The following is a 26,990-nucleotide window of genomic DNA, read 5'->3' as shown; positions in this document are numbered from 1 at the left end:
TATTTTTTTTTGTCTGGAATAATTTTATGTCAAAGATGCAGCGCCTCCATTATGACAATTTATAACATAGAAATATAACTATTGACATTTTGTCTATGATTTTATATATATTATTGATACATTTTTCGTGTAGATTGTTTTTTACATTCTGATTATAAAAACTTGTATTAATGACAAAAGTGATTTAATTAGTGTTTACTGCTACTACGAAACATGGATCGAAATATACCAGGCAAAGATCATCATTCGTATATACAGAAGATGCAGTATATGTCCATTAATAACCAAGATGCGGTAAACGTTCGGGGAGGAACTAAAACGGAGCCGGTAATTACGAAACCTGTAGGAGCAATAGAAAGTTTTACCAGGGATTCGAGAGAGCAACTCAACGATTACGCCATGTACGAGAGAAATAACATAATAGCAAGTTCAAAGTACGCCACTCCTAAACGTGTCGAAACGATAGCAAGTCAAAGAATTTACGAAGAAGACGATGTGTATGTACAATGTGCGAAACCACAAGTACCCCCAAATTCAAGTCCAATGCATTTATTATTATCAGGAAGTCCTAGGACAAATGCAGTTTACGAAAATGTTGAGTATAAAAAAGGTGCTGAAATGCCTTATTACAGTAGGAATACAAATCCGGTTAACTATAGAAAAGCTCAACCTCAAGTTCCGAGTGGAAATAAGAATAATATTGAAATGGATGGTCCACCAGTTTATGAGAATTTGCATATGTCTCATAAAAGTTCGGGAGCCATGCCAGGACCGCAAGTTCCCCCCAGTGCTCCGCCACCTTATAACCATCAATACTCGTCTCAACCGGTGTATACTCCAATGCAAGCTCCTGTTTTAAATAAGGCCCAACCGCAGTCTCCGTACAGTCATTACAACACATCCCCATCTAAGAGTTTAACACAGGAACAATTGGATGAATTAAACAGCAGCGATTACGTTTGTATGACCGGTAATGTAGCTCACGCCACTTTAAATACAAACACCCCCTTTCAAACTACCTCTGCAAAAAGCTACGATAGAACCGTAGCTACAGGGATAGCCCAGACTCCAACTAAAACGTTACCTCCAAAAGAGATTAAAAAACCGGCGCCTTTACCACAAAAAATTGAAAAGAGACCATCACCAGCACCTAGTCCTACTCCGAGCACTTTCAGTAACCCCGGAGGCCGGTTGAAAATGTCTGGAAAGAATTTACTGCCTTATAGTGTGACGCCCCCGAAACCCAGGGGGCCTACAGAGGCCGAAAAGAAAATTGAAGAAATGACAAGGCAAATCGAGGAGGAAATGGAAAAAAACGAAGAGGAAGGTGAATATTTCGGTGAGTAATACTAATTTTATTTATAGTTACAGTGAGATCATTGATATAAATATTATTATATTATCTATTATGTTTTTTATCTCGATTTTATCGCTAAAGTATAATGACTAATCAAATTGACAACTTCAATCAGTTTATTCACTTTTCTTCTTCTTTTATATTTAAAATTATTGGAACTACTATGGTTCTTGAAGATCTACAAAATAATTTCTTCTTTTTTACGTATTTAAGAAGAAATCAATGAGGATTGTGATTCAAAGATATTTCACTATTATTTTTAATTTAGAAACTTAACTTCCAATTTATTTAATTTAATTTACTTTATGTTTTTGGTTCAATGTTTTTTTATGCCGAACTAAATGAAACTGTTTTTTGAAATCCAAATATAACAGAATGACATATGACCCATTTAAAATAACTTTCGACTTTTTATTAATTCAATTAAATATTAACTAACTAACCAAATAAAAAGTGAGAAAGTATTGAATAGCAAAAAGATGTAAAAAAAAATTCAGCTTAATCCGATCCATTGCAAATGCGTAAAATTACATTGTCAAATTTTGAAACGAACTTGACAAAAATTGTAGATGTAGTAAAATTCATAGTTTATTCCACTAAAATCACATTAATATAATAGGTTATAAGGATCAATTTATAAAACTGCAGACCTTATTTATAACTTTAATCAATTGAATTAAATTAGTATTTTTAGTTAATAAGATTAAATGCAATTGTGTTAAATGTCATTACTATTAAAACTGTCTTCTTCTTTTTTAATAAGAAATAAAGCTTTAACTTTGTGGCTGACAATAGCTAATTTAGAATCGATTTCCATTGGTAATCGATTGGGCATCGTTAATGATTGATTACGAACAACTCAGGATGTTTTATATGGGAAACCTAACCAAACTTTTACTCCTTTAATAAAATTCTATAACTGATTCGAAATTAATAATTTTGAATCGGTGCCTAAATTTCTCGAAATACCTGAATAAGTTAATTTTAATAAAGTAAAAGTATGTTTTTATTCCCATTGAGTACATGAAATTCATTCTACCTTATAGGAATTTGTCATACGTGCGGAGATAAAGTGACGGGCGCTGGGCAGGCTTGTCAGGCAATGGGTAACCTCTACCATACAAACTGTTTTATTTGCTGTTCTTGTGGGCGAGCTTTGAGAGGTAAAGCTTTCTATAACGTCCACGGAAGGGTGTACTGCGAAGAAGATTACCTAGTAAGCCCTACTCCAAATGATGTATTTATGTTTTTTATTTTAATTATTTCTCATTCAATCATTTTTTTTTTCTACGTAATGATTCTACAGATCTGGATTTTTTTAAATAACAATAAGTTGAAAAAAAATCGATATACGAGGTATGTTCAAAAAATTTCATATATATATATATATATATATATATATATATATATATATCCTGCTTGATAAGTTTTACCCTTTAGTGAGATTGTGTACCTATAGTGTAGATCCCGATTTCAGTGCTAAAATTATTACTGGCAATGAAAGTTGAGTGATGAGATGAAATATTTAAAAATTTGTGATTCGTATGGTTTTGAAAAGGTTTATTAATCAAAATTAAACGTTAAGGTAAAGTTTTATTCAATTACGGAGGATAACGGTTAACTCTGAATTGTACGAGGGGATATCGGAATGTTTTTTAACCAAAACATGAAGCAACAAACATAAAAACTGCGCTTATGGTTTTTTTTTAACATAAAAACGTCAAGTGACACATATCGCTTTTGATTACCCAACAGAAACCTTCGTGTATGCCTTATTCACCAGATTTATCATCATGGATCTTTCGAAAAATGTACTAAATTGGATTAACAACAGCAACTATATTCCTCCCAAAGTAGGGAGCACTACTTTTTTAGTATCGAAGTCATTTGCTGAATTTGTGATGCTCTACTCGCTATATCTGTCGTCTTAAGGTGGTATTTGACTTGGCAGAAGATTGACCAACAGTTTAATGTCGTTTCTGGTCATCTGAAGAAGCTCATCTGACCTTGTCCAAGACCTGGAGTGTTTCTACGTCTGATCCTTCAGCTTCTCATTCAGTTTGTTGTCGGTGTGACATCTGAAGAAGCTACAGTTGAGTTTTGGTCTAAAACATGGAATGGTTTTACTATTTTTTGGCTGACTATTATCTCTATATCTTTGTAGCATATGAGGGTTAGTTTTTTGCCGACATAGAGCTCATTTTGTGAACCCGAAGCTCTTTAAAAACCAAACGCAACTTATGGCAGTGAATGTTGAGGTTTGATACAAAAGACAAAAAACGATCAAGGATATTTGAGAGAAAAATTATCGAAATGAACGATACAGATTGCAGAATCCAGGAATTATCTATCGAGTAAGGTTTGCAAATACTGGATTATATTGGACAGCTCGGAAGAGAGATCTGCCGTTGTTAAATCGGTAAAACAGAGTCAGCTCAGCGACCTTTCTTCTATTCTCTAAGCTAATGATTCCCAAAGTGGTCCAGGTGAACCCCTAGGGGTCCATAATAGACTCGACTGGGATCTAATGAAACCACTAATATTTTGAAAGTGCTCTACAAGGAACGTCTGCTTTGAGCTGTCCAAGTTTCTGTCTATACGTCGATTTGCTTTCTTCTGTATTAAATTGACCATCCTAAAGGTCAGTTTGGGAGCTGAGCTCGAAATTTGCGAGCAAAATTCCAAAGTTGAACGAATCTGGGCCTTGTAAAGGATTAGAATCTTTTTGGTGTTTAAGAGGTCTTCAAATGCTTAGCTAATTCGACCGCGCGTCTATACTCCCAACCTCAACATCCAATAAGCGAATTTGCGTTCATGGTGATACCTTATGTCTAGCTAGGACCAAATTCCGAGCTGCATTGCCTGCCTTCCTTGTACAGGACTGTTGTCAGAAACAGGTTCGAGAGGCTAGTAAAGACACCACCTCGTTCGGGGACTCTAACTGGTTCATTTTTAAATCGGATTAATCCGTGACTGAATCTTCAGTTTCCAAACCCTCATTCCCCCAGCTGACGTGATGAACATTGAAGTTAACAGCGTCTTAATGTTTTGATTGCACGTTAGCGCAGGTCGAACTCCAAAAGCTCAAGATCCTCTTTTGCTGGCAAGTTTTGTCGCTCTTAGAGAAGACTGCGAGTCAAAAGTTATACCAGAATCGGTTGTGTAAGTTGTATTCAAGAACTTTCGATGTGGATACGGCCATAATACCAGGCTTCTTCGACTGCAGATGTTAAGACTTAGTAGATTGCAAAAATCTACTTGCTTGATAGACCAATCTCCTTCAGATGATTCGATTAGATGGTCAATCGGACCTCTCATTGTATTTCGATCGTTGCAGACACGATGAACGCATCAATGAGACCTAGAAGGATCCCGAGTTTATGTTTCTAGTTAACGCGTCGCTTTAATTAGTGATCTGATACTCCAAGTGGTGTATGAACGTTCTAAGGGGCTAGCAAAACCACAATTTCGATCGGGGATTTTGGCAGGTTCAGTTGATATTTTTGCCTGATGGACCTTCCAGACCAGATTTCATCCAGAGAGTATTTTAACCCCCGGAATATTTTGGTCTAAATGGTGCCATCAACGTTGTTGAAGAATAGAACTGTTTGGAGGCGACACATAAGCTGTAGTACCGGCGGTCAGGTTTAAGGTATTTAGACGTGGAAGGGGAATTGTTTTGATATCGTAACCTCAAAAATAATACTTTGAAGGGGGTCAATTGTTTATAAGGAAATATTTTTTGACCATATCTCGTTTAATAAGCGTTTTATGTCACTTTGAACGTATTATAATTTAAATCATACGTAGAGTCAATACACTCTTGGATAATTCATTTTTTTTGTTAAATTTATTTGTTTGAATATTATGATAATTTTGTTGCAGTATTCGGGGTTCCAGCAAACCGCGGAAAAATGCGCGATTTGCGGTCATTTGATTATGGAAATGGTAAGAAAACGAATTAAATTTATCATTTTCTGTTTTGCAACAACACAATTTATATTTTTAATGATTGTATTGCGAAACAGAAAACTGTCCCGTACGACTAACATTCCAATCCTCTTAGATTCTCCAAGCCATGGGTAAATCCTATCATCCGGGGTGTTTCAGATGTTGCGTTTGTAACGAATGTTTAGACGGAGTCCCGTTCACTGTCGACGTCGATAATAAGATATATTGCGTCAACGATTACCACAGAATGTTCGCCCCGAAGTGCGCGGCTTGCGGTAAAGGTAATATAACCGAATGAATAACCAATTAATTACGGATTAAACGGTTGAAATTTCAGGTATTACCCCCGTGGAGGGTACGGAAGAGACCGTCCGAGTGGTATCTATGGATAAGGATTTCCACGTGGATTGCTACGTTTGCGAAGAATGCGGTATGCAGTTGACCGACGAACCGGATAAGAGATGTTATCCTTTGCAGGATAGATTGATGTGTCGGAATTGTCATATACAGAGGTTGCAGCATATGCCGACTCAAATGCATCCTGTTTCTGCTACTTATCAATACACAGGTTGAATTAACTTTGGGGATAATTTTCCAACATGTATTTGTGTTGTGCGTTAGAATCATTTTGGCAAATCTTGAGTTTCGATGATCGAAAAATGTGTTATTGGAAACTATGGTATCAAAATTTTCTCTATTATTCACCATCTTCTTCGTTTAACGCCGTCGTTTCTTCTAGATATTGTTTCGGGTCCTTTGTTGAGTTTCACTTTGGTTTTTCCTTTTCACATTTTTTGTAGCTTCCACCGTCGATTTAGGTGATTAAAGTCAATATTGAAGTCACGGATTAATAACAATCGTAGATTGTATCGTTTTAGCTCAATAAATTTTTTTCTTTAATTTCAAATCGTTTTTCACAAATTTTCACCTTTTTCCCCATAATCATCCATCGCCATTTTGTTAAATAAAGTCTATAATAAACTAACACAGACTGATTATAAAATATTATGTCTTTTAGACATTGTTTTGTTTCAATTTAGTTATCAGATCAAAACCAGATGCACTTTTTTTTAATTTAAAACAGTTTTTCACTCATTTTCACCTTTTTTTCATTTTTATCCAGCTCATTTTCATGATTGAAATCAGTATTTAAGTCACAGAGAATTGTTATCATCTATTGTATCTTTTAGGTATTATTTTAGGTTGTTTTTATCAATGCCCGACCCTTTTGTTTGATTTCACCCATTTTCACTATTTTTGTCATCATTTCACATATAATTTCACTCTTTTTCACCTATTTTGTAGTTCTAACCAGCTCATCTGGATGGTTACGATCAATATTTAAGTCCCAGAGAACTGTTTTCATATTTTGAGTCTTGCGGATGTTGTATTAGATTAATTTCATCCACCACAAGGGGCTCTTCTTCAATTTCCTCTAGTTTTTCACCCATTTTTACTATTTTTGTAGCTTCCACCTACTCTTGTAGATGATTGAAGTCAAAATTGAATCACATTGTGTCTTGTAGGCACCATTTTATATTGTTCACACGTTTTTGTTTAATTTCATCCCGTTTTCTACTCATTTTCACCTTTTTTCAATAATCATCCAGTTCATTTTCATGATTCAAGTCCATATTATAGTAACAAAGAACTGTTTTCTTATACTGTATCTTCTAGGTCGATTTTATAAATGTCGGACTCTCTTTTTTGATTTCACCCATTTTCACTAGTTTTGTAGCTTCCACATGCTCTTGTAGATGATTGAAGACAAAATTGAAGAATCTTATATTGTGTCTCATAGGCATCATTTCATATCTAGGCGCCCATTTTTAATTTCCACGCGTTTTCACCCATTTTCACTATTTTTGTGGCTTTATTCTGCTCATTTGGATGGTGGAGATCAATAATAAAACTCGCAGAGAACTGTTTTCATAATTTGTATCTTCTAGGCACTGCTTCAAGTCAATTTTATCAAAGACAGGCGCTTTTCTTCAGTTTCCTTTCGGTTTTCACTGCTTTTGTCGTTTTAACCTTATTATTTGAATGAACATTGAAGACACGGGGACTCGTTATCATATATTGTTTCTTTTAGGTATTGTTTTAGATCGATTTTACAAAAGTCAGACGCACTTGTTTAATTCCACCTTTGTTTTCACTCTTTTTCACCTTTTGAGTAGCTTTTACTTGCTCGTCGGGATGATTTAAGGGACTATTTGAGTCAATATATTGTGTCTTGTAGACATTGTTTTGAACTGATTTTGTAATCAGATCCTCCTTTTTTCAGTTTTACCTCGTTTTTCACTCATTTTCAACTTTTTTTTTTCACTTTAATCAACGCAATTTAATGCTTTATGTTCATATTGAAGTTACAATTAATTGTAATTCTTCTAAGTATTATTTTGGGTGGATTTATCAAAGAGAGGTACTCTTCTTCTATTTCATATAGTTTTTCACTAATTTTCACCCTTTTTTCATCTTTTTCACTAATTTTTACCATTTTTTCATGTTTCTCCACCCATTTTGATTATTAAAATCAGTAATAGACTCACACATGCTGATAATCGTATATTGTGTCTTCTAGACATTGTTTTGAACTGATTTTGTAATCAGATCAAATCCAGATGCTCCTTTTTCCAGTTTTACCTTGGTTTTCACCCATTTTTACCTTTTTTTAGCTTCAATTCAGTAATTCTGATAAAATAGATCCTTATTGAAGTTACAAATAATCTTAATCATATAGCATATTTTACAAACATTGTTTTGTATTAATTCTATAATCACATCGCTCTGCTTTTCAATTTCACATACTTTTTCATTAATTTTCAACCAGCTTATTTCGATAAATAAGGTCTGAATTATAATGAATCGTTAATATCCATTAAACATAAAATCGATTTTTTAACTCTTTTCAAGTTAAAAATATATAAAAATATAAACTTTACAGACCATAGTTTGTCTATTCCATTAGCTATAAAAAACATGCAAAGTTAAAACTAACACTAAAACATGAAATTCATACACAATCCTATTAACAACAATAAATCTTAACACAACTGAAAAACGATGCCACACGGCTGCCAACGTTTCAAATTTTATTTCTTCTGTTACACGAACGATCATTTCTAATACAGTTCAGATATTCATAGAAATTTTACTACTATTTAACTTCACAGAGCTCTTCTTTTTTAATATATTCCTACATGACAGCTACATGTCTGGTAACTCTGCTATATGTCGTTAGAGAAAAGGTCAATAGAGAAGAAGAAGAAGAATGTCTGGTAACTTAACCGTGCTTTCAAGGATGTAAAGAAAACATTTTCTTTTTATTTATCTAAATATGATAGTTTTCATATTAAGGGGAAGCATTCTGGTGCATAACTTTTATTGAAAAATACGAGTTTTACTTTTACTATTAAATTTTTTTACACTTTTACTGTTAGATTCGTTCAAACATTCCAAATATTTGAATTTTTATTAAAAATAATACAGGGTTTGCCATAAATGCATGTAAAATTGTATCAAATTAAAAAAAAAATTCAAATGCATCGAGTATCCTATAGGATAATTTTAAACATGTGATAATGTTTATTTTAAATACTATTTGTTTATATATGTACTGAGTAGGTGTATTTAGTAACATTCCCTTTATATTCCTTTTTTTTTCTTTTATAATCTTTGTATGGAGGTCAATTCCAATAAAAACACAATATATCGAACATAATTTTTATTTTTTATCATTTATATACATAAAAATAACGAGGAAAGATACCCAAGGATACCCAAAGCTAACAGAGCGACTACTAGATGCTCCAAGAGCAAAAAAAAACTATTTCCATCAATATTTATTCCTAAAATTACAAAACCAAAGCTGCGGTAATAGTTTCCAAGATCTATGTTGCAGTGATGGATGAAATACGTCGTGATTTACTTTTTGCAACCTATTTAGATAAATAGAAACCGGTACTGCTGGAAGCATCACTTTTCTTCCTTCTTTAGGTACTTTTTCCATGAGGCTTTTGGCTTTTACCAAATGTTGATGCGCCCTACTGGCTATTTCAAATGTACATTCGGTTAATTCCATGCTTTTTCTACCCCTTATCACGTCTTCGTGAATCACCTTGTTTTTAGTGAGTATATCTTGGGGTATTGGTAAAAAATTTAAACGGCGACTATGGGGCACGCTTCTACAAATAAATAGCAACGTTGCAGAAGGCGAAAATGTCGAATATCTCGAGAAATCTTAGGATTTGATTTAAAAAACAATTGAATTCAAAGATTAAGATTCAACATATTCTGGTTTGCCTAAAACGAAGGAAATTGAGGGAGTAACAGATGGATTGGGGCAAAGAGAGGAGAAATTGAAGAAAAAGTGGGTATAATAGGGGCGGGAACCACCTGAAAGTGAAGATATTTGAGAATTGACAAAACAAGAACCAATAATTTAATGTATAAACAAGAAATAGCTGAACAAGTGTGAAATTTTTGAAAAAATGGAGACGGGACTGAATAACAGATACTGGAACTCCATTATGAAGAGAAACCAAGAATAAAATGGACCTAAAAAAGGAATTAGAAGTAGAAAGGAGAAAATCTTTGAAGGAATTGAGATATATGACAAAAGGCAAAGGAAGAAATGGGTACAAAAGGGAAAGGAACCACTCTTAAATGAAGTAAGATAATTAATGGGGTAAATAATAGAAACTGGAACTCCATTACGAAGGGAAACAAAGAACAAAATACACCTCATAAACAAACTTGAGACATAAAAGAGAAAACCTTGAAGGGATTGACAAAAGACATTGGATTGGAAGAATTCGATACAAAAGGGACAGGAACCCTTACATGACACCTGAAAACATAGAAATTAGAGAAATTACAAAACCAGAACCAAAAATAAAAAATTCCAACAAGAAAAAAATAAATTGGTGAGGACAAATAAAAAAATGAGGATAGCTAATTAAAGGGATCAAAAACAGAGGCTAGAACTCCATAACAAAGGGAGACCGAGACAGAAATAGGGCAAATAAAGGGACTAGAAGCAAAAACAGGAAAACCTTTAGAGGAATCAAGAGAAATCAAAAAATTGAGGACAGATAATTGAAAAGGTAAATAACAGAGGCCGAATCTCCACAACAAAGGATGATCGAGAAAATGTAGATATTGAAAAAATAAAGACATATAGTTAAAGGAATAACTTAGAAGCTGAAACTTCATTAAGAAGAGGGAGACCGTATAAAGAAACTAGAAACAAAGAGAGAAAAAACTGAAAGAATTGTGGAAAACAGCAAAACAAAATGGACAAAAATTGGACATACAACAGCCGAAGTAAGTAAAATAACATATTATTCTGAAAATTATATGATTAATACCTATAGATCACCTTAAATGTTGTACAATGCCTTGGGCTTTTCCTAAATGTGAAGCAGCATGATCTGCATCCATGTTTTTGATCCCGCAACATTCCAAAACTAGATAAAATACACTAGATACAGATTGTTCTGCATATTTTTCCATATCGTCTAAATTTCTAAAATGCGGAGTACTTAAATTATTTTTTCTACACTTAATCAAATTATTCAAGTAACGTTTCGTTAGTTTTTGCCTACTATTCGCCTAGAAATTGAATGTATAATTAAAATTTAGGTATTTTTTTTTAAATTTCTCACCCTAAATAGTTCTTGCGCTACAGGATGTTTAGGTACTAGTTTATAATCTTTCGACAGACATTTATCGAGGGTTTCCTCCCAAAATTTCAGCCTCATTAATCCTATACTTTCTTGTGATACATGTTCGGCTATTTGGGCTATTTCAATATTAAAACTTCTAATCGCGAAAGCGGAAGATCTTGCACTATTATTGAGCAATAACGTACACGCGAAATTTTCGTAGTCATATTTCCTGAAACGACCCTAATGCCTCTTACTGGAAATTTTGTATTTTTCACTTACTTGACGGAATCTAAACAGTACGCTGACGTCAATTTACTGGCTAATCTAACACTGTTATACAAACAAAATGTTCCATTTGATATTTTTAATAGTTTTGGTGTAAATATTACCGACATCTACTCGATATATGCTTTCAAATAACAAATTAAGGGTTATGTTATGATCACCTAACCAATTTCATCTTTTCGAAAACTTTTTTTTATCACACTATGTGGTGGTGTGAAGTAGTGGTTGTATTTGATAATTAGTCAAAGTAAAGTGGATGTCTATGATTACAAGCCATAAATTATTTAACTGGAATGAATACCTATACAATTTCTAAATCTTTTTTATCGCTTTTAAAATTAAAATACAATTCTAAATGAAAATATCTAATTGATAAACTGATTATAAATACCTTAACATAATTTGTATTACACTAAAAATAGTAGTTGTATGTTCTGTTACAACAAGGCCAAGTAGAGATTAAAAATATAGGTTAGATTGTTGAAGTTGTGGTTATTGTTTGAAATAAAATTAGTATAAATTTTAGGTAAAATATGGATGATTTTGATTTACCGGAAGAGTTCCAAGAAGTAGAAGTCATTTATTCGGACGGGGAAGACGATGAAGATTCTATTGAACACATGTTAGATGAAATCACCATAGACGATGAAATAGAAACTGAGATAATAGATTTATCTGCATCGACTTTTAAAAAGCATTCAAATGCTGTTTTCAGTTCAGATTTATCTAAAGACGATAAAATAGCGGTAACGGGAGGTGAAGATGATGTAGGTTATGTTTGGAATTTGGAAACCTGCGAAGTTATTTTCGAATGTTCTGGTCATAAAGATTCCGTAATCGAAGTGTGTTTTAATTTTGATAATAATTTCGTGGCAACCGCTGATATGTCTGGTTTGGTGCAAGTTTGGAGCGTTAGTGAAAAAAAACTTACGTGGTGTAATGAAGGGGACGATATAGAATGGTTAACTTGGCATCCGGCAGCGAATGTTTTATTCTGTGGTTGTCATTTTGGTGATATATACGTATGGCAAATACCTCGGGGGAATTGTAAAGTGTTGGCTGCTAAAACTCGTTTTTCCACTACTTGCGGGCAAGTTTTACCCAACGGAAAGCAACTTTTAGCAGGTTATGACGATGGACATATCAGGTTATGGGATATTAAACAATGTAGCGTCCAATGGAGTAATGATCAGTCAAAAACTGTGACAAATTTAGATATCAACAGTGAAGGAACTTTAGTTATCATTTCTCCAGATTCAAGATTGATTAAATTATCGGATGGTAAAACAATATCTGTTTTGTTACCTGACGGAGAATCCGAGATAGAAACCGCGATATTCAATTCTAAATTAGGGATACTCGCTACTGGGTCGATATCGGGACAGTTGTGTGTTTGGGAGATCGGAAGACAAACTTTGAGACATCAAGCAAGGATAGAATGTGCTGTAACGGTGATGAAATGGGGACCTGATGGTAAAATATTCATTGGGGCCACGGACGGAGCCGTTTATATGTGCGATGTCAAAACGGGAACTTTATTGGAAACTTTGACTGGACATAAATCAGATATTCTCAGTATATCTGTTTTTAAACTTACTAACAAGATTTTGACCACATCAGAAGACGGTACTGCAAAAATTTTTGCATTTAAAGTTTGAAAAAATTGATATTTTGTGATTGTATTAAAATTCGTATATTTTTATGTATCATACTTTTGGTAATTAAATATTGATGTTCATTTTTTTCACTTATTCAACCTAATACACATTAGGATACTAAGAAATCGATTTTTCATAAAAATTACGCTCAATAACTAAAAGTTATTAATCATTTTAGGCTAAAGCTCGGTTTACACTATGTCATAAATATATTTGATGATAACTAAGATATAAACATATTATACAGGTTTTCTTACATTAAAATATTAATTTAATCTTTTAAAAGGTCTCACATGGATGAATAAACGACAGTGCTTTACTTTTGATGCTTGTTTTGAATTCAATATGTACTTGATTCTATCGATTTACTATACAACTTTCATTAGTACTATTTGCCGCTTCAAAATTTGATTGATTATAAAGTAAAGTTTATTATTATAATAATTTTTACATTATACAGAATTCTACTAGCTTCATATTGAGATATTAAAAATTTTTTGACACCGAAACTACGTCGCCATTTTGTTTGTGAACGTAAGCAAGCTAAAAATTACCTGTTTTTATCACTTTTCTATAATTGCTTAAGTATTATAATATTTTCTATAGAAAATTATACGATCAAAGTTGAATTATATCATTACACGGTAATATTTTTCGATAAAGAAGTATGAAATCGAAATATAATAGTGTAATACCGGCCTAAGCAACTATCACAAAAATTAGGCAACCTTGATGACTTTACGGAAACTATGATCGTTTTAAGCCGATCATGATCTGAATGTTCGAAAAATAACTCTGATCACGTTAAGTGTTGTGGGGAAACTGATAGGTCAGTTGATGGGTTATTTCATTAGTCTATAGTTTTTGGAACTTTAAGTTATTTATTCTTCTACAATGGCTATCTATTATTAATTTTCATGAACAGCGTCATTGATAGGTTTTTTTATAATTTCGACGTTCGGAAACTGTGATCTAAATCTCGTTTTTGGCTAGGATCCGCAATCAGGTGATAAGTGATCTATCTGAACTCGTGATATAGTTACCGAAAATTCCTTTATTCTATCAATAATAAACGCTGTTACTTAGGAATTAAAATAGTATTTACTTTAATTATAAATTGTAAATACGATATATTTGTTATCAAGGTAAGTTGTGAAACATCTAAATACTGTATTTTAGATGTAAATATTCTTTATAAATGCTATAATAACGTAATCGAAACTAAGATGACAAGTATGGAACAACAGAGACAACAAGACGACATAATACAAATGCATTTACACGTGAAAACTGACAATGACGCTAACGAAGTACTAAACCTAAACTATCATCGTGTAAAACAGACTTTAAATTAATTTTTGTACATATTTATTGAAAAATTCGCTCTTTTTATGAATCATACAAAAAATATTTATAAAATAAAAGACTAGCAAATGAAACGTTTATTCAATTTTAGTATAAACCGTAAATTACATCATTTATTTATATATGTAGGAGGTTCTAATAAGGTTATTTAAAATGACTAGTTACATGCATTATGACTATAAAATTGAATAAATTTCACTTATCAAGTGTTGCAACAATGTAAATTATAATACAAAAATTACGAAATTTATAAACAAATTATTTTAGCTTGAGATACGGGGTGTATTATCGAAGAATTTTTTAGAGAAAATTCAAAATATAAACCATAAAAACTTCATACTAAATATATAATTAATTAAGTTTATACATATAAATATTAGTATGAAACAGTACATACTCGGTTCAAGTCTATTGATGACCTTGATCTTAAATTGGACTAACCCATGTTGCAAGAATGTATACATTTTCGCAACACATTAATATTTTTCAAATATAAACAATATTTAGACGGAAATTGGTTACTTCTACTTTTATTTTCGATTTCAATACAACACATTGAAATCCAGATGAATTTATTGAATTATTTGAACTGGCTTTGCGGCTGATATAAATCAATTACGTGGTATAAACATTTCAAGTGTCATCCTGTATTTGATGATTAAAGTCATAGTAGTAAAATAATTTATTTTTAAACGTGACGACATTTTTCTAACAGTTTACTATATAAGGTGATTCATCAAGAAACGTTTATTAGTCAGAAAAGTTTCTAATATCATTAAAACTTTAAAATTATGTTTCAAAAACATATTCATTGGTTCAGGAATAGATTCTTTAAATTTTCCAACTCCTCATAAGTTATAAATTAACTTATTATTAGTTTTCTGAATTTGCTATAAATGATACGACCTCGTATATTTGTAAATACCTACGAAACTGTTGAGCTTACAGTTTTTAATAATAATTTGATGAAATCAGGTATAGTTTCTTCTTAATTAGGCGAATTTTCATTTTTTAGGGCCTTAAATATGATTAATATTTACGTATGCATCTTAACCTCACATTTTCAATGTTAATTCTAAACTATAGATATTTAAAAAAAATTCCAACTGAAAGAGATCTGATTTTTGAAAATGGTTTGAAACGACCTTGGCATCACTTTGTAAACTATAAGAACTTTTTATTTTGAAAATCTCAAGAAAATTTCTTGAGATTTCTTTGATTAATTGGAAAATGGATTCGTTAGTTTCGTGGATAGATGGCTCTACTGCACTATATAAAAGTGCATTTTGTACTAATAAATGAAAAGATGCATAAAAAACAGCGAAACATATAATATATTTCTCATGTTTTGATTAAATCTCTAATAAATTAACAAATAAAAAGTTTAGAAACTTCAAAATTATAATAAACGAATTATTATAATGAATATAATTAAACTTTTACTCATGAATTTTAGTTCTTTGTTTGTTAATTTAATTAATAGATAGTCGATTATTAAATCAAATATAATGGAACGGTGTTTATTTCATTTTTCAGCTATTTTTTATCAGTAGATATAAAATCTACAAGTTGAGCCATCTATCGACCAAACTAAAAACAACACAAAAACTGAAATAAAAATTTGAACGATGTTTTCAAATAAAACACGTTAATCGGTATTTTATTACCTAATATCGAATGTTCTTCATTTTTATAATTATTAATTCAAATCTTTCATTGCATTTTTGTTAAAGATTAAATCAAGGAGTTTATGTATTAAAAACAAAAAGTTTTGGTATTAGTATTTTGAAGGACCTCCATTTTAAATAGATTAACGATTTTGCACGACTATGCACGATTCTATATTCCCTTGGTTATTTTTAACGTTTTCGTTAGGATCCGAATCGATTTTTCACTTGAATCACAAGAATTGAAAACAATTTTAATTTTTTTTTAAACAATAATAAATGATTTCAATTTTTTTCAATAAATCGATTATTAATTCGAAAATGGATATAATTAGAGAGTAAATGTTTTTGTTTTAAGTAATGATTGAATTCAAATCGATTCTGAAACATTGTCAATATAATTGTAATGAAACAAATTTGACAACGTTACCAGATTTTCAAATTAGCATTTATATTAATGAAATGTAAAAAAATATTCAGCTAATAATTTAGTTCGTAATTGCTATAAATTTGAATGAATCGCCTTATATAAAACAAAACACGTAAAAAACTATCACGTACACAGTACACTGTAAAAAAAAAACATCATTTAATTCTTGGGTAATAATATAAAACGGAAGATCCCGGTAACTGCCAATTGGAGGCGTGTAGTTCGATAAGTTGCAACAACGTACGTCTCACTGCAACAGAACCGGCACTAGCCAAAAATCCATCTCTAACGCTCGCCAAAAGTTGATCTAATTGTTGGGGTAATTCACTTTCGAGATCCCTCCCGATGGACGTTAACACGAAAAACAAACATTCCGTTTCGGAAAGGCACTTGATAGGTAATTCCACGCACGCCTGACAACATTTCGCTAGTATCGAAAGCAGCACTAATTCCGGTTGCAAAGATTCGAACTGATCTTTTAAATGATGCCTTTTCAATTGTCCGCACATTTCAGTTAGAAACCACATAAACGCCGTGAACCTCGTACCGTCACCGGCTTTTATCCCTCGCAGAATCTTCTCTCTTTCTTGGTACCATTGTTGACACGTATTCAACAACGATTCGAGGAAAGTTTGATTTTTCTCGTTTTCTATGATCGTCAAACAAAGTTTTGCTATTGATTCACTGTATTTCATACCTTCAACGACTTTTTCTAGTATTATTTTCACTAAATCCATTAAGGTTCTCGTTGGTACTTGCGATGGATCTTCTAAAGCCGTTTTTAGTTGCGGTTGGTCTTCCGGTGGGAACATCGTTAGATCTACGTCTTCTTTAGCAATGTCTTTCAGTTTAGTAGCTAAAGTTCTCGAATCAGCGGATCCCAAACTTTTAGAACGTTTTAATGAAGAAGGTTTCGGGCTGGTTTGTCTCGTTTGGACGTTCCCCGTCCAAGCGGGGTGGTAGATCTGATTCAAACCGGTAAAAACCGGATGGTGAGCTATCAATTCGGGATGATACTGGTAATTAGGTCTGTGCATGTTTAATATGTGAGTCGAAGAAGCTGAATGTAGTAAAGGTAAAGCCACTCCTGGTATAATCGGGATTAAACCGGGGTGGTTGATATGTCGTAGTATATTCCCGCTCGATTTTGAATGTTGTAAAGGCATCGGTTCGTACGTCATGGCTAAATTGAGGTTACCACTCGATTTTGAGGCTTGTAGTTCATGATTCATCGTGAATTCTTTAGCGTGTACGTTTAATTTACCTGTCAGGGGGACGTCGGTTCGTACGTTGGGGGGTCGGTATATTTCCATAGTCGGTTTTCCTTTCATGGCTAACATAGTTTGACTACGACGTTTTTGAGCGTCTTTATTCGGTCGCACGAAACTTCTTTCTCTCAATACCAACGGCGTCATCGGATTGGAGAAATCCGTCCTTTGACTTTTTTTTAATTGAGATTCCTGAGACATCACAATAAAATCACTTTTAAAACAATTAAAACTCACGTACGATACGCGTCGTTTTCGATAATTCGTTTTTTATTTGTAAAAAATTCATATTATTTATTTGAACGTTATAAAAAAAAAAACAATATTTCGACTCGGTGGTATTCCGTTCGGAAACAACGCGAAACTCACAGCGTTCTAATGAGACCTGACGTATATTTAGAATGTATATTTTTAACGATGCACGCCTAGTGATATAAATAGTTTAAATGTTTTATACCCACTGGTAACATTTCGACGTCTCAACAATTGAATGAAGAAAGATGAGTTTTATTTAACTAACAATAAATGCACGTGTGTCTTTTCTTAGTATATGAAGACAAATTCATATGTGGGAGTGGCTGTTGGTACGACACTAGTCGACAAAATTTATTTATTTTCATTCAACGTATTCTGAATAATCTTATGAAACAAATTAAGTAATAAAATCAATTCAATTATCAATATTTTATTTTTTAATTTTGCCTGCATTACTATAAACAAATTAATTAAAATATTCTTTAATACAGGAGTCAACTAGTAGTAATTACATTCTTTTCTATTTGATTATTTAGTATTCCGTCCGACTCATATAAATAATCTTTCCTATTACAAGAATTTTTTAAATTCCAAACCAATTTCTACAATACAAAATAATAAAAAAAAATTAATGAACCTGGTGCGATAGAGGTAAAAAATAAGTCTCCTATGAAGGGAAAAAGCTAGAAGAAAAAGGCAACATAAAATAATAATGTATAGTAATTGCCTTTATTCGTATGTTTTTTGAAAAACACCGTACATTAATATTTAAAAGTACACAAAAACTAAAAGCAAATAATTATGGTGGATAAGGTTGTTTAGTCTTCGGTCCGTCTCATTTGTATGACTTCCTATTACGAGTGGAAAATAATTTTTTTTAAATTTACGTTACGTCATAAAGTAAGGAGGTAGCGATGATTTGATCCACAATGAAGTGCATGACTTACTTATATATTTCAATACAAATTTTAATTATCAAATTTGAGAATTGAAATCGAGATTTATATGTACATATGTATAAAAACAATTATACCTAATGCTTATTTTAATTTAATCGGTTAAAAGTACAAGTAAATAATCGTGGCGGACAAGGTTGTTTAGTCTTCGGTCCGTCTCATTTGTATGACTTCCTATTACGAGTGGAAAATAATTTTTTTTAAATTTACGTTACGTCATAAAGTAAGGAGGTAGCGATGATTTGATCCACAATGAAGTGCATGACTTACTTATATATTTCAATACAAATTTTAATTATCAAATTTGAGAATTGAAATCGAGATTTATATGTACATATGTATAAAAACAATTATACCTAATGCTTATTTTAATTTAATCGGTTAAAAGTACAAGTAAATAATCGTGGCGGACAAGGTTGTTTAGTCTTCGGTCCGTCTCATTTGTATGACTTCCTATTGCTAGGGGAAAATTGACTTTTTTAAAATTTGCGTGACGTTATTGGGCAAGGTGATAGCTATGATTTGATCCACAATGAAGTGCAGAGCTTAAGTGTATTTCTCAATGCAAATTTTAATTATTAGAAGTAATTTATTAAATAGAAGTCGAGATTTATATGTACATATGTATAAAAACAGTTATACCTAATGCTTATTTCAATTTAATCGATTATGGATAAAAAGGGGTAAATAACGTACTAATGACATTTGACAGTAATCCAATCATACCAACACGTTGAAATAAATAGATAACGTCAGGACTCTGTTTATTATTGATATAAAATCGTAATTCGACTTATATATTCAATATTAAAAGTTCGTAAAACATATTGAACTCATTTTTTTATAAATATTTTTATCATTCAAAAATTTATTGAATTTTAAACTCACTTTATAATCTCCTAGCGCCTACCCTATGTAAAGTGAAAATCCCAATATTTAAATCTAACATACTAAATTATCTATTGATATAAATTGATATTGATATCAATGAGATTATTTAAAAATAAATGCATTTCATCAAAAATAGTGTTGAGCAGTGTAATGGGATGCAATTAACGAAAGCGATTGTTTCCATTTCTTTTAATTCGACTGTATATTCACTGGTAACAAACAGACGGTTAAAGGTAGGAACATAAAAATATTGTTCCGGATATCTAAATTTAGCGATCCATAATACGTATTCAACGAACAAGTTTTTTTTAACAAGGACACGACGTTTAGCGAGCAATGTTTATTCAATGCGCGCCTAATTTGGGAGGTTGAAATGTTTCCTAGTTCTGTATTCATAACAAATTAGATAAGTCGAAAATTAGTATCAACAGATATTTTATTGGTCATTTTATGACCACGTGCTTTAAAAATATAAATATTGAAATTAAAAAATATATTAACTTACTTGAATAACGCAGTGTTGTGTAATGAGTTGCATACTTTTTACAACGCTGTGTTGTATAATTGGTTGCATACTTTTCACAATGCTATATGTAAAAATTGTTGCACATTTTACAGGATTAAAATGATAATAATTTTCAATCATCACTAATGATTTAATTTCACTAAGGATAATTGTTATTTGTTTTATTTTTTAACGTTATATATAAAATCTCACGTACAGTTTCTTATTTAATTAAAATTTGTGCAAATTCAAGTTCATATAAATGTATAATGTGTTGCATATGTATCGATTTTGAAGTTATGAAAATTTTCCAATTGAAATTTAATTGAACCCACTGTAAATAACTATTATTTTCATATGTTGAAAAAATCTTTTCTCATAAACGAGATTAAAGGGAAAACATTGGTATTTTTCATTGAATTTAATGAATATCGAATCGAATTGAAATAATAAATTTAAAAATAAATGAAAATTGTGCATTTTGTAATAATTTCAATCGTATATGCATATCTCAGAATAACAAAAATTAATCTCAGTTACCAGTGGCGGAGCTAAAGGAACTATTTTCAGATAAGCAAAACGAAAAATATTTAAAAGTAGTACATAAAATTACTATATTCCTATAAAATTGGAAGTGTACAAAGTTGTTTTAATTTATTCATGATAAATTTACAAAAATATCTTCTACAATAATTTAATTCTTTTTTTATTAAACTTGAGTACTCAAGTTTGAAAAGTATTGAGCTCAAATACAACGTACCGACATACAGGAAACTACTATTGAACATTTAAATTAATAGGTAGGTAAATCTAGGGACTAAAAGATGGCGCGTTAAACTAAAGCGATAAGTTGATTACAATATGGCTGTAAATACTTAGAAAGCGAAACTTTGATAATATAAAATGATTTAATAACCCCTTACGGTACCGCCACTGTAGCTAATTGAGTAATACGTAAGATATCAGAAAACGAAAGATACGAAGAAGTTTTCGAAATCAGTTTAACAAAATAAAATCGGGCGCAAACATATTTTTAAAAAAAGGTACTTGTGTGAGTATGTACGACCGTAAATTAGAACAAAGAGCGAGCGTTAGTATAATTGAAGATCTTAAAACCGTTTCGTGGAAGGTGGAACCATCAACAGCTGCAAAAAATACCAGAAATTTCATCAGAGAAATTGTAGATAATTTAGATTTGAAGCCGAATCCAGATAAATCCGTCATCGCCTTATCAATAGGTCAGTACATTTTTTATTTTGTAAGAGATATGTTATTATATCCAATTATTATTGTAAATTGAGATTTTTCTCAATATAAAAGTATTAAAAAACAATTTTTATAACTAAGAAGTTTGGTATTGTAGAGCCGGTCAGAAAACCAAACGTATTTTATTCCTACACTGAGAAATTAGTTTAGTAATTTAATTAATTCATATAATTAAATCACTCTATACAATAAAAATTTGAATTATATATATATATATTTTTTTAAGAATTTACGATTATTTTTTGCATTAGGAGATCCGACAATTTACGGAAATCTAAAAGCCGCAGCGGAAACAATTGAAGCCGTCCGAGCGTCTCTGGAACAAGGTCTATTTAACGGTTATTTACCCAGCACGGGACATCAAGATGCAAAACAAGCCGTGGCTGAATACCTATCGCATAACGGTTCCGAAATAAATGCCAACGACGTTATTTTATGCAGCGGATGCTCTTCTTCGTTGGAGCACTGTATTACAGTGTTGGCAGATGGCGCTAAAAATCACAACATCCTCATTCCGAGACCCGGTTTTCCAATTTATAGGACGTTAGCTGAACACATCGGAGTGGAAGCAAGGTGATAAATCTGACTAAAATGATTGTCGGTTATTGCGTTAATAAACTAAATAATTATCTATGTAATTATTTCGATTTGTCAATTTTCTATAAATGTAACACACTTTTATCACTCAAAGTCAAGGTCAATAGAAATTTTTTGTTGCTTGAACTTCTTGTTACAAAAATTCAAGACGTACATTAAACGGTGACGTCATATAATACGCCGCCATTAACTATTTGAGTATTCTCATATACTTTTTATATCAAATATGTTGCAGGGACGTCCGTAATAGTTTTTAAGAGGGTTTTTTCAAATGAATACAATTTTTCTGATACTATATCACTTTAGATCGAATTATCTGATATTTTATTTAAATACGTTAAATACATACAAGATGGCAGTTAGCCTTCTTGATACATTCAAAATTGAAGATATACATTAAACGGTGACGTTTTATGATACGCCGCCATGTATAATTAAATTTTTTTTATCAATTTTTTATAGCAGAAACGTAAATTTAACAATTATAGTAACATCCGTAATGATTTTTGAGAGGTTTTTTTGACATAATTTCTATTTTTTTGAAACTATATCATTTTATAACGAATTCATTAGAACTTGAAATATATGCAAGATGGCAACTGTGTATAACATTGCATTTCATAATTCTACGATGTAATTTCGTTTATTTTTGCATAAATATTTCCAATGACGTTCGTAAAAGTTTTAAATAGGGTTTCTCTAATTCAGATAAATTTTATTAAAACTTTCCTTACAGATATTATAACCTCATTCCCGAAAATAATTGGGAGGTGGATCTACATCATTTGGAGTCTCAAATCGACGGCAACACCGCTGCTATCGTTCTCAATAACCCGTCGAATCCGTGCGGATCGAATTTTAGCGAGGAACATCTTCGCAACGTACTAGAAATAGCCTACAATAACCGTATACCGGTTATCGCTGATGAAATTTATGAAAATATCGTATTTCCCGGTGAAAAATTCGTATCGACTGCTAGTTTAAATTCTGGCGTACCGATTCTAATTTGCGGAGGGCTCGCCAAAAGATTTTTGGTAAGGATTTGTGAGATTTAATGTGCGCATGCGTCGTAACTGACATGATACTTGAGAATCATTCTGTGTTTAATAATTGTTTTAGGTACCTGGATGGAGATTAGGTTGGATTGTAGTTCACGACGAATTCGGCGTATTCGATGAAGTACGAAAATCGTTGAATGCGTTATCTCAAAGAACAATTGGTAGTAATACGTTGATTCAAGGTGCCTTACCGGCCATTTTGAAAAATACTCCGAAAAGTTTTTACGAATTCTTAAATAACACTTTAGCTAGAAATGCTCAAGTAGCTTTTGAAAAAATACAAAACGCTAAAGGATTGACACCGTTTATGCCTCAAGGTACAATGTATATGCTGGTGGAAATACGGATGGAAAAATTCCCGATGTTCGAGAACGGACTGGCTTTTGCACAGAAAATGATGGAAGAAGAATCGGTATTTTGTTTACCGGGCGAAGTAAGTTACTTTCATTTCATTAACGTTCGTTAAAAAATGCCTGAATCTCGTTTAAGTTTTGACAGCTGACAACGACGTTTAAAATTTTGACCCTATTTTAAGTGTAAGTTTAATTTCTACATATATTCGTAGTATTATTAACATATTAATATCACTTGCAGGTACGAATTCACAGTTAGTAATTAACGAACTAACATTGATGATTATTTTTAATTGTAAAATGTTTATTGCCATTAGTTTGTACTAATAAGTATCCAATTTCAACGTTCAACGTTTTCAAGATATTCATATAATATTTTTTCAGTAATTAACAATTAAAGATGAAATTTAATAGTTTATAACGATAAAAAAACTGAAACAGAAATCAATTATTCTCCAGTTTTTGAATAAAAAAATTGAAATATGAAGTATCACATTTTTGTTTTTTTTTTATAGTGTTTTGCTATATCTGGGTTTTTGAGAATTGTGATAACAGTTCCAGAAGATGTGATAAATGAAGCTTGTTTACGGATATCCGAATTCTGCAACAGATATTATACTATGTGATTTTTTTTAAATAAATTCTTCAATTAACACCACTAAGTTGAATTTTGACATGTTAATTGACTATCAGAATACTAGTGATAAGGTTATAAATTATTATAAATAATAAATATCATAACAAAGCTATGCTGACCTTTTTTCCTCTACTTTTATCCATATTATTACATTCCAGAAATTTTCTAGGGTTAAAAAAAAACAGCACCTGACATGACAAAAGGAAATTGACAGATTAATTGTGGAAAAATGTCAAAATTCAAAGTAGACAGTTATTGAATTTGATTTCTGTATTACCCCTTTAATTCTATCTATAAAAAAATCGTAGTTTATTAGAGAATACAAAAAAAAATGAATTATATAATTAGTAAACACAGGGTCTATAAAAACTTTTAACACTACCCAATAAACATTTTTTGTTATATAACAGTTGCCGTAAATATTATATCACCTCATTAAATAACTTAAATGTATATATGATAGTAACCGTAATATTTCTGTTACTCGTATAAACCCCTTAAAGAGCTTAAATGGGGAGTATATAAAGGTTACGGAAAACTTAGGTTAGTAACGCTATATGTATAAACTTAGGTGTTTTAACCAAAAGTAACGAAAACATTTTGGCAACCACTATATAACTACTTAAAAATCCACGGTTGGAGCCTTTTAGTGGTCAAATGTAGCGTTATATATGTTACTGTTACCCTTATAAACATTGCCTATAATGGTTTTCATAATATTTCTGTTACCAATTTCTGTTACTGTTCTCCCTGTCAAATATATGTTTTCTCTCAATTGGACTTGTTAACTTTATTACATCGCTCTTTTTCTTATTGGGTTATTATCAGCAAAATAAAAATTTATAAGATGGCAGATAAATATATATTATATACACGTTACCTATAGGCGTTTTTAGCATTGCAGTGACTTAAATTTCATGAGGGAAACTGTTTTTACTGCTAACATGGACAAGATGCCTTGAAAAAACGCACGGGCCTTTCAAATATCCAACAATAAATAATTTTATTTCATAAAAAAAAAATTATTTTTAACATAGATGCTAAATAATGTGGCCAAAGATATTCGTATAACCACTATTTAACAGGGTGATATTAATTTTGGATTCCATGTCGTTCAAATAAGTTTAATTTTCGTTTTTTGAAGGCATAATGAATCGTCCTTTTTAATTTGAGTAAACAATCATGGCGGAATCATTGTATAGTAATTTTACAAATAATGGAAACCTAAAAATCACTTGTTGTGATCTTATATAACTGATAGTAATGATATATAACTTTGTGGGTTATCTAATAGTGTTTAGAGTTACTAGTAGTGTTAAAATAAAACTTAAAGCCTCCAAGGATCTCGTATATAATTAAAAGTAACATACGTTACTGAAAGTGTTGTTATATACTTAAAGTTAGGCAACCCGCGCATCGCGTTTTCAATAACTGACGTGCGAACAGCTGAGTTTTAAGGAACATTTCAAGTTTGACAATGGTTTAACACATGTTTGATATAAATCATAACCTTAATTTAACTAAGAATAAAACGTTTGCTATTAAGAGTATTAAGTATAAGTTTTAAATATTTAAAAAGACATTCAAATGTCTTATGTATTATGTATATTATTATGCAGGTTTTTATCCCACTGCATACTAAAAACAATCAGTGCTTTTCGATGTTAAAAATGAAGATGTAAGAGGGTGTACATCAGAGCTTTAATCTATTACCTAGTTAAAAGTGGTTACATGCATGTGCGGATCTCTAAACCTACCAAATATTTAAGTTTCTTAGATGTTTACTAAAACAAGTTACCTACACTTAGTGCTTAATATATACCAATATTTTTACAGAAGGCCACAGAGGCAGTTTTTGGTCAACAAACACAGCAAAGAAATGAAAATAATAATGATCTAAAAGTAATAGTTGAGAAGCAGCCTAAAGGTAGTAGTAGTAGTAAGATCATTTTCTGCCGTCGTTGGCGTTGGACTGCTATCATTTTGTTCTATAATTTGAGGAATATCTGGTGGCGGAAAAAATTCATTATTTATCTGTCTAACAGTAGCAGTAACCGGTACACAATCTACGATTCGTTTAAAATTTTTTGTCACTTTCCGCCGAAACGCAGAGCTGTGCTTTATTTTTTTCCAATTTCGTAACATAGCGATATTTTACAATAATAAATTAATGTTTATTACACTGCTGCTGCTCACTGCTCACAAACAACTGGTGTTAGTACTGTTAGTATTAACTTTGTATCTTAATATAATATTCTTATTCGACAATCGACACCGGCAACCATTTTTCAATCGTCATCTGTAATAAGTTTATATATATATAAGGGCAATTGATTTTACTTAAGGTAACTGATGTATATAAAAGAAATGGTTGTCCCTAACTTGGTTACCAAAAGTTTTTTAATAGGATATACAAACACTAATAATCCCCAATTTTTTAAATTGTGTTTAGAAACACTATTATATAACTCAGAGCCTATATAGTTATATACTTTAGGTAACGGAAAACCTTATATAAATTTGTTATAAACACATTGGTAACAGTTACTACATGTTTTATTAAATGGTGATGGAAACAGTTATACCACTTCTTTATATACCCACAAGTTACAGAAATTTTATAAAACCGTAATATAACTGTGTTACTAAAAGGTGATCTTACAAAACTTCGTAACCTTTTTATATAATTTCATTACCTTTATATAGTCTTTATATAACTAGGAATCACCATAAGTTACAGAAAATGTTTATTGGGTAATTTCTATTTTTTTATTATTTAGCAGTATATTGTCAAAAATTTTCCTTATAAATGATAATTAAAT

General features: G+C 31.4%; 5 protein-coding genes across 7 annotated transcripts; 3 read left to right on the top strand and 2 right to left on the bottom strand.

Moving 5' to 3' along the window:
* The first annotated feature begins 53 nt into the window (after positions 1-53).
* LOC130894555 (LIM domain-containing protein jub) lies at positions 54-9,029 on the top strand. Of its 2 annotated transcripts, none has more exons than XM_057801437.1 (5): positions 54-1,339; positions 2,404-2,573; positions 5,243-5,305; positions 5,424-5,589; positions 5,646-9,029. In XM_057801437.1, the coding sequence occupies exons 1-5, from the start codon at positions 214-216 to the stop codon at positions 5,879-5,881; spliced, it is 1,761 nt and encodes a 586-aa protein (XP_057657420.1). In that variant the 5' UTR covers positions 54-213; the 3' UTR covers positions 5,882-9,029. The 2 variants fall into 2 exon arrangements, with proteins under 2 accessions (XP_057657420.1, XP_057657419.1); XM_057801436.1 differs by having other exon boundaries at positions 2,404-2,594.
* Positions 9,018-11,636, bottom strand: LOC130894560 (NADH dehydrogenase (ubiquinone) complex I, assembly factor 6). The gene is made up of 4 exons (XM_057801442.1): positions 11,257-11,636; positions 10,975-11,206; positions 10,689-10,921; positions 9,018-9,492 (listed from the first exon to the last, which is right to left on the bottom strand). The coding sequence occupies exons 1-4, from the start codon at positions 11,370-11,372 to the stop codon at positions 9,144-9,146; spliced, it is 930 nt and encodes a 309-aa protein (XP_057657425.1). The 5' UTR covers positions 11,373-11,636; the 3' UTR covers positions 9,018-9,143.
* Positions 11,637-11,722: 86 nt separating this feature from the next.
* On the top strand, positions 11,723-12,994 carry LOC130894557 (angio-associated migratory cell protein). Its single transcript, XM_057801439.1, has one exon. The coding sequence runs from the start codon at positions 11,796-11,798 to the stop codon at positions 12,918-12,920; it is 1,125 nt and encodes a 374-aa protein (XP_057657422.1). The 5' UTR covers positions 11,723-11,795; the 3' UTR covers positions 12,921-12,994.
* Positions 12,995-14,347: 1,353 nt separating this feature from the next.
* On the bottom strand, positions 14,348-18,874 carry LOC130894556 (CBP80/20-dependent translation initiation factor). Its single transcript, XM_057801438.1, has one exon. The coding sequence runs from the start codon at positions 17,849-17,851 to the stop codon at positions 16,538-16,540; it is 1,314 nt and encodes a 437-aa protein (XP_057657421.1). The 5' UTR covers positions 17,852-18,874; the 3' UTR covers positions 14,348-16,537.
* Positions 18,875-20,675: 1,801 nt separating this feature from the next.
* Positions 20,676-24,441, top strand: LOC130894554 (tyrosine aminotransferase). 2 transcript variants are annotated; one of them, XM_057801434.1, is made up of 5 exons: positions 20,676-21,495; positions 21,775-22,096; positions 22,857-23,154; positions 23,240-23,611; positions 24,047-24,441. In XM_057801434.1, the coding sequence occupies exons 1-5, from the start codon at positions 21,315-21,317 to the stop codon at positions 24,155-24,157; spliced, it is 1,284 nt and encodes a 427-aa protein (XP_057657417.1). In that variant the 5' UTR covers positions 20,676-21,314; the 3' UTR covers positions 24,158-24,441. The 2 variants fall into 2 exon arrangements, 1 of the variants encoding a protein (XP_057657417.1); XR_009059344.1 differs by lacking the exon at positions 24,047-24,441 and adding an exon at positions 23,773-24,019 and having other exon boundaries at positions 21,069-21,495; positions 23,240-23,714.
* Positions 24,442-26,990: the final 2,549 nt, after the last annotated feature.

This window comes from Diorhabda carinulata, chromosome 5, assembly GCF_026250575.1.
Source record: "Diorhabda carinulata isolate Delta chromosome 5, icDioCari1.1, whole genome shotgun sequence".
NCBI classification, from domain to species: Eukaryota; Metazoa; Arthropoda; class Insecta; order Coleoptera; family Chrysomelidae; genus Diorhabda; species Diorhabda carinulata.
Note: the sequence above shows the minus strand (reverse complement) of the source record. Positions and strands in the feature narration are given on the sequence as shown.

Excerpts from the sequence above, each read along its gene's own strand:
- LOC130894554 (XM_057801434.1), top strand. The coding sequence starts at position 21,315 with ATGTACGACCGTAAATTAGAACAAAGAGCGAGCGTTAGTATAATTGAA. Across the intron at positions 22,097-22,856 it reads CACATCGGAGTGGAAGCAAG|ATATTATAACCTCATTCCCG; the intron begins GTGATAAATCTG and ends CTTTCCTTACAG. Across the intron at positions 23,612-24,046 it reads TATTTTGTTTACCGGGCGAA|TGTTTTGCTATATCTGGGTT; the intron begins GTAAGTTACTTT and ends TTTTTTTTATAG.
- LOC130894557 (XM_057801439.1), top strand. The coding sequence starts at position 11,796 with ATGGATGATTTTGATTTACCGGAAGAGTTCCAAGAAGTAGAAGTCATT.
- LOC130894555 (XM_057801436.1), top strand. The coding sequence starts at position 214 with ATGGATCGAAATATACCAGGCAAAGATCATCATTCGTATATACAGAAG. Across the intron at positions 5,306-5,423 it reads GTCATTTGATTATGGAAATG|ATTCTCCAAGCCATGGGTAA; the intron begins GTAAGAAAACGA and ends CAATCCTCTTAG. Across the intron at positions 5,590-5,645 it reads GTGCGCGGCTTGCGGTAAAG|GTATTACCCCCGTGGAGGGT; the intron begins GTAATATAACCG and ends TTGAAATTTCAG.
- LOC130894560 (XM_057801442.1), bottom strand. The coding sequence starts at position 11,372 with ATGTCGGTAATATTTACACCAAAACTATTAAAAATATCAAATGGAACA. Across the intron at positions 11,207-11,256 it reads TACTGTTTAGATTCCGTCAA|GAAATATGACTACGAAAATT; the intron begins GTAAGTGAAAAA and ends GGGTCGTTTCAG. Across the intron at positions 10,922-10,974 it reads TAGCGCAAGAACTATTTAGG|GCGAATAGTAGGCAAAAACT; the intron begins GTGAGAAATTTA and ends TTCAATTTCTAG.
- LOC130894556 (XM_057801438.1), bottom strand. The coding sequence starts at position 17,851 with ATGTCTCAGGAATCTCAATTAAAAAAAAGTCAAAGGACGGATTTCTCC.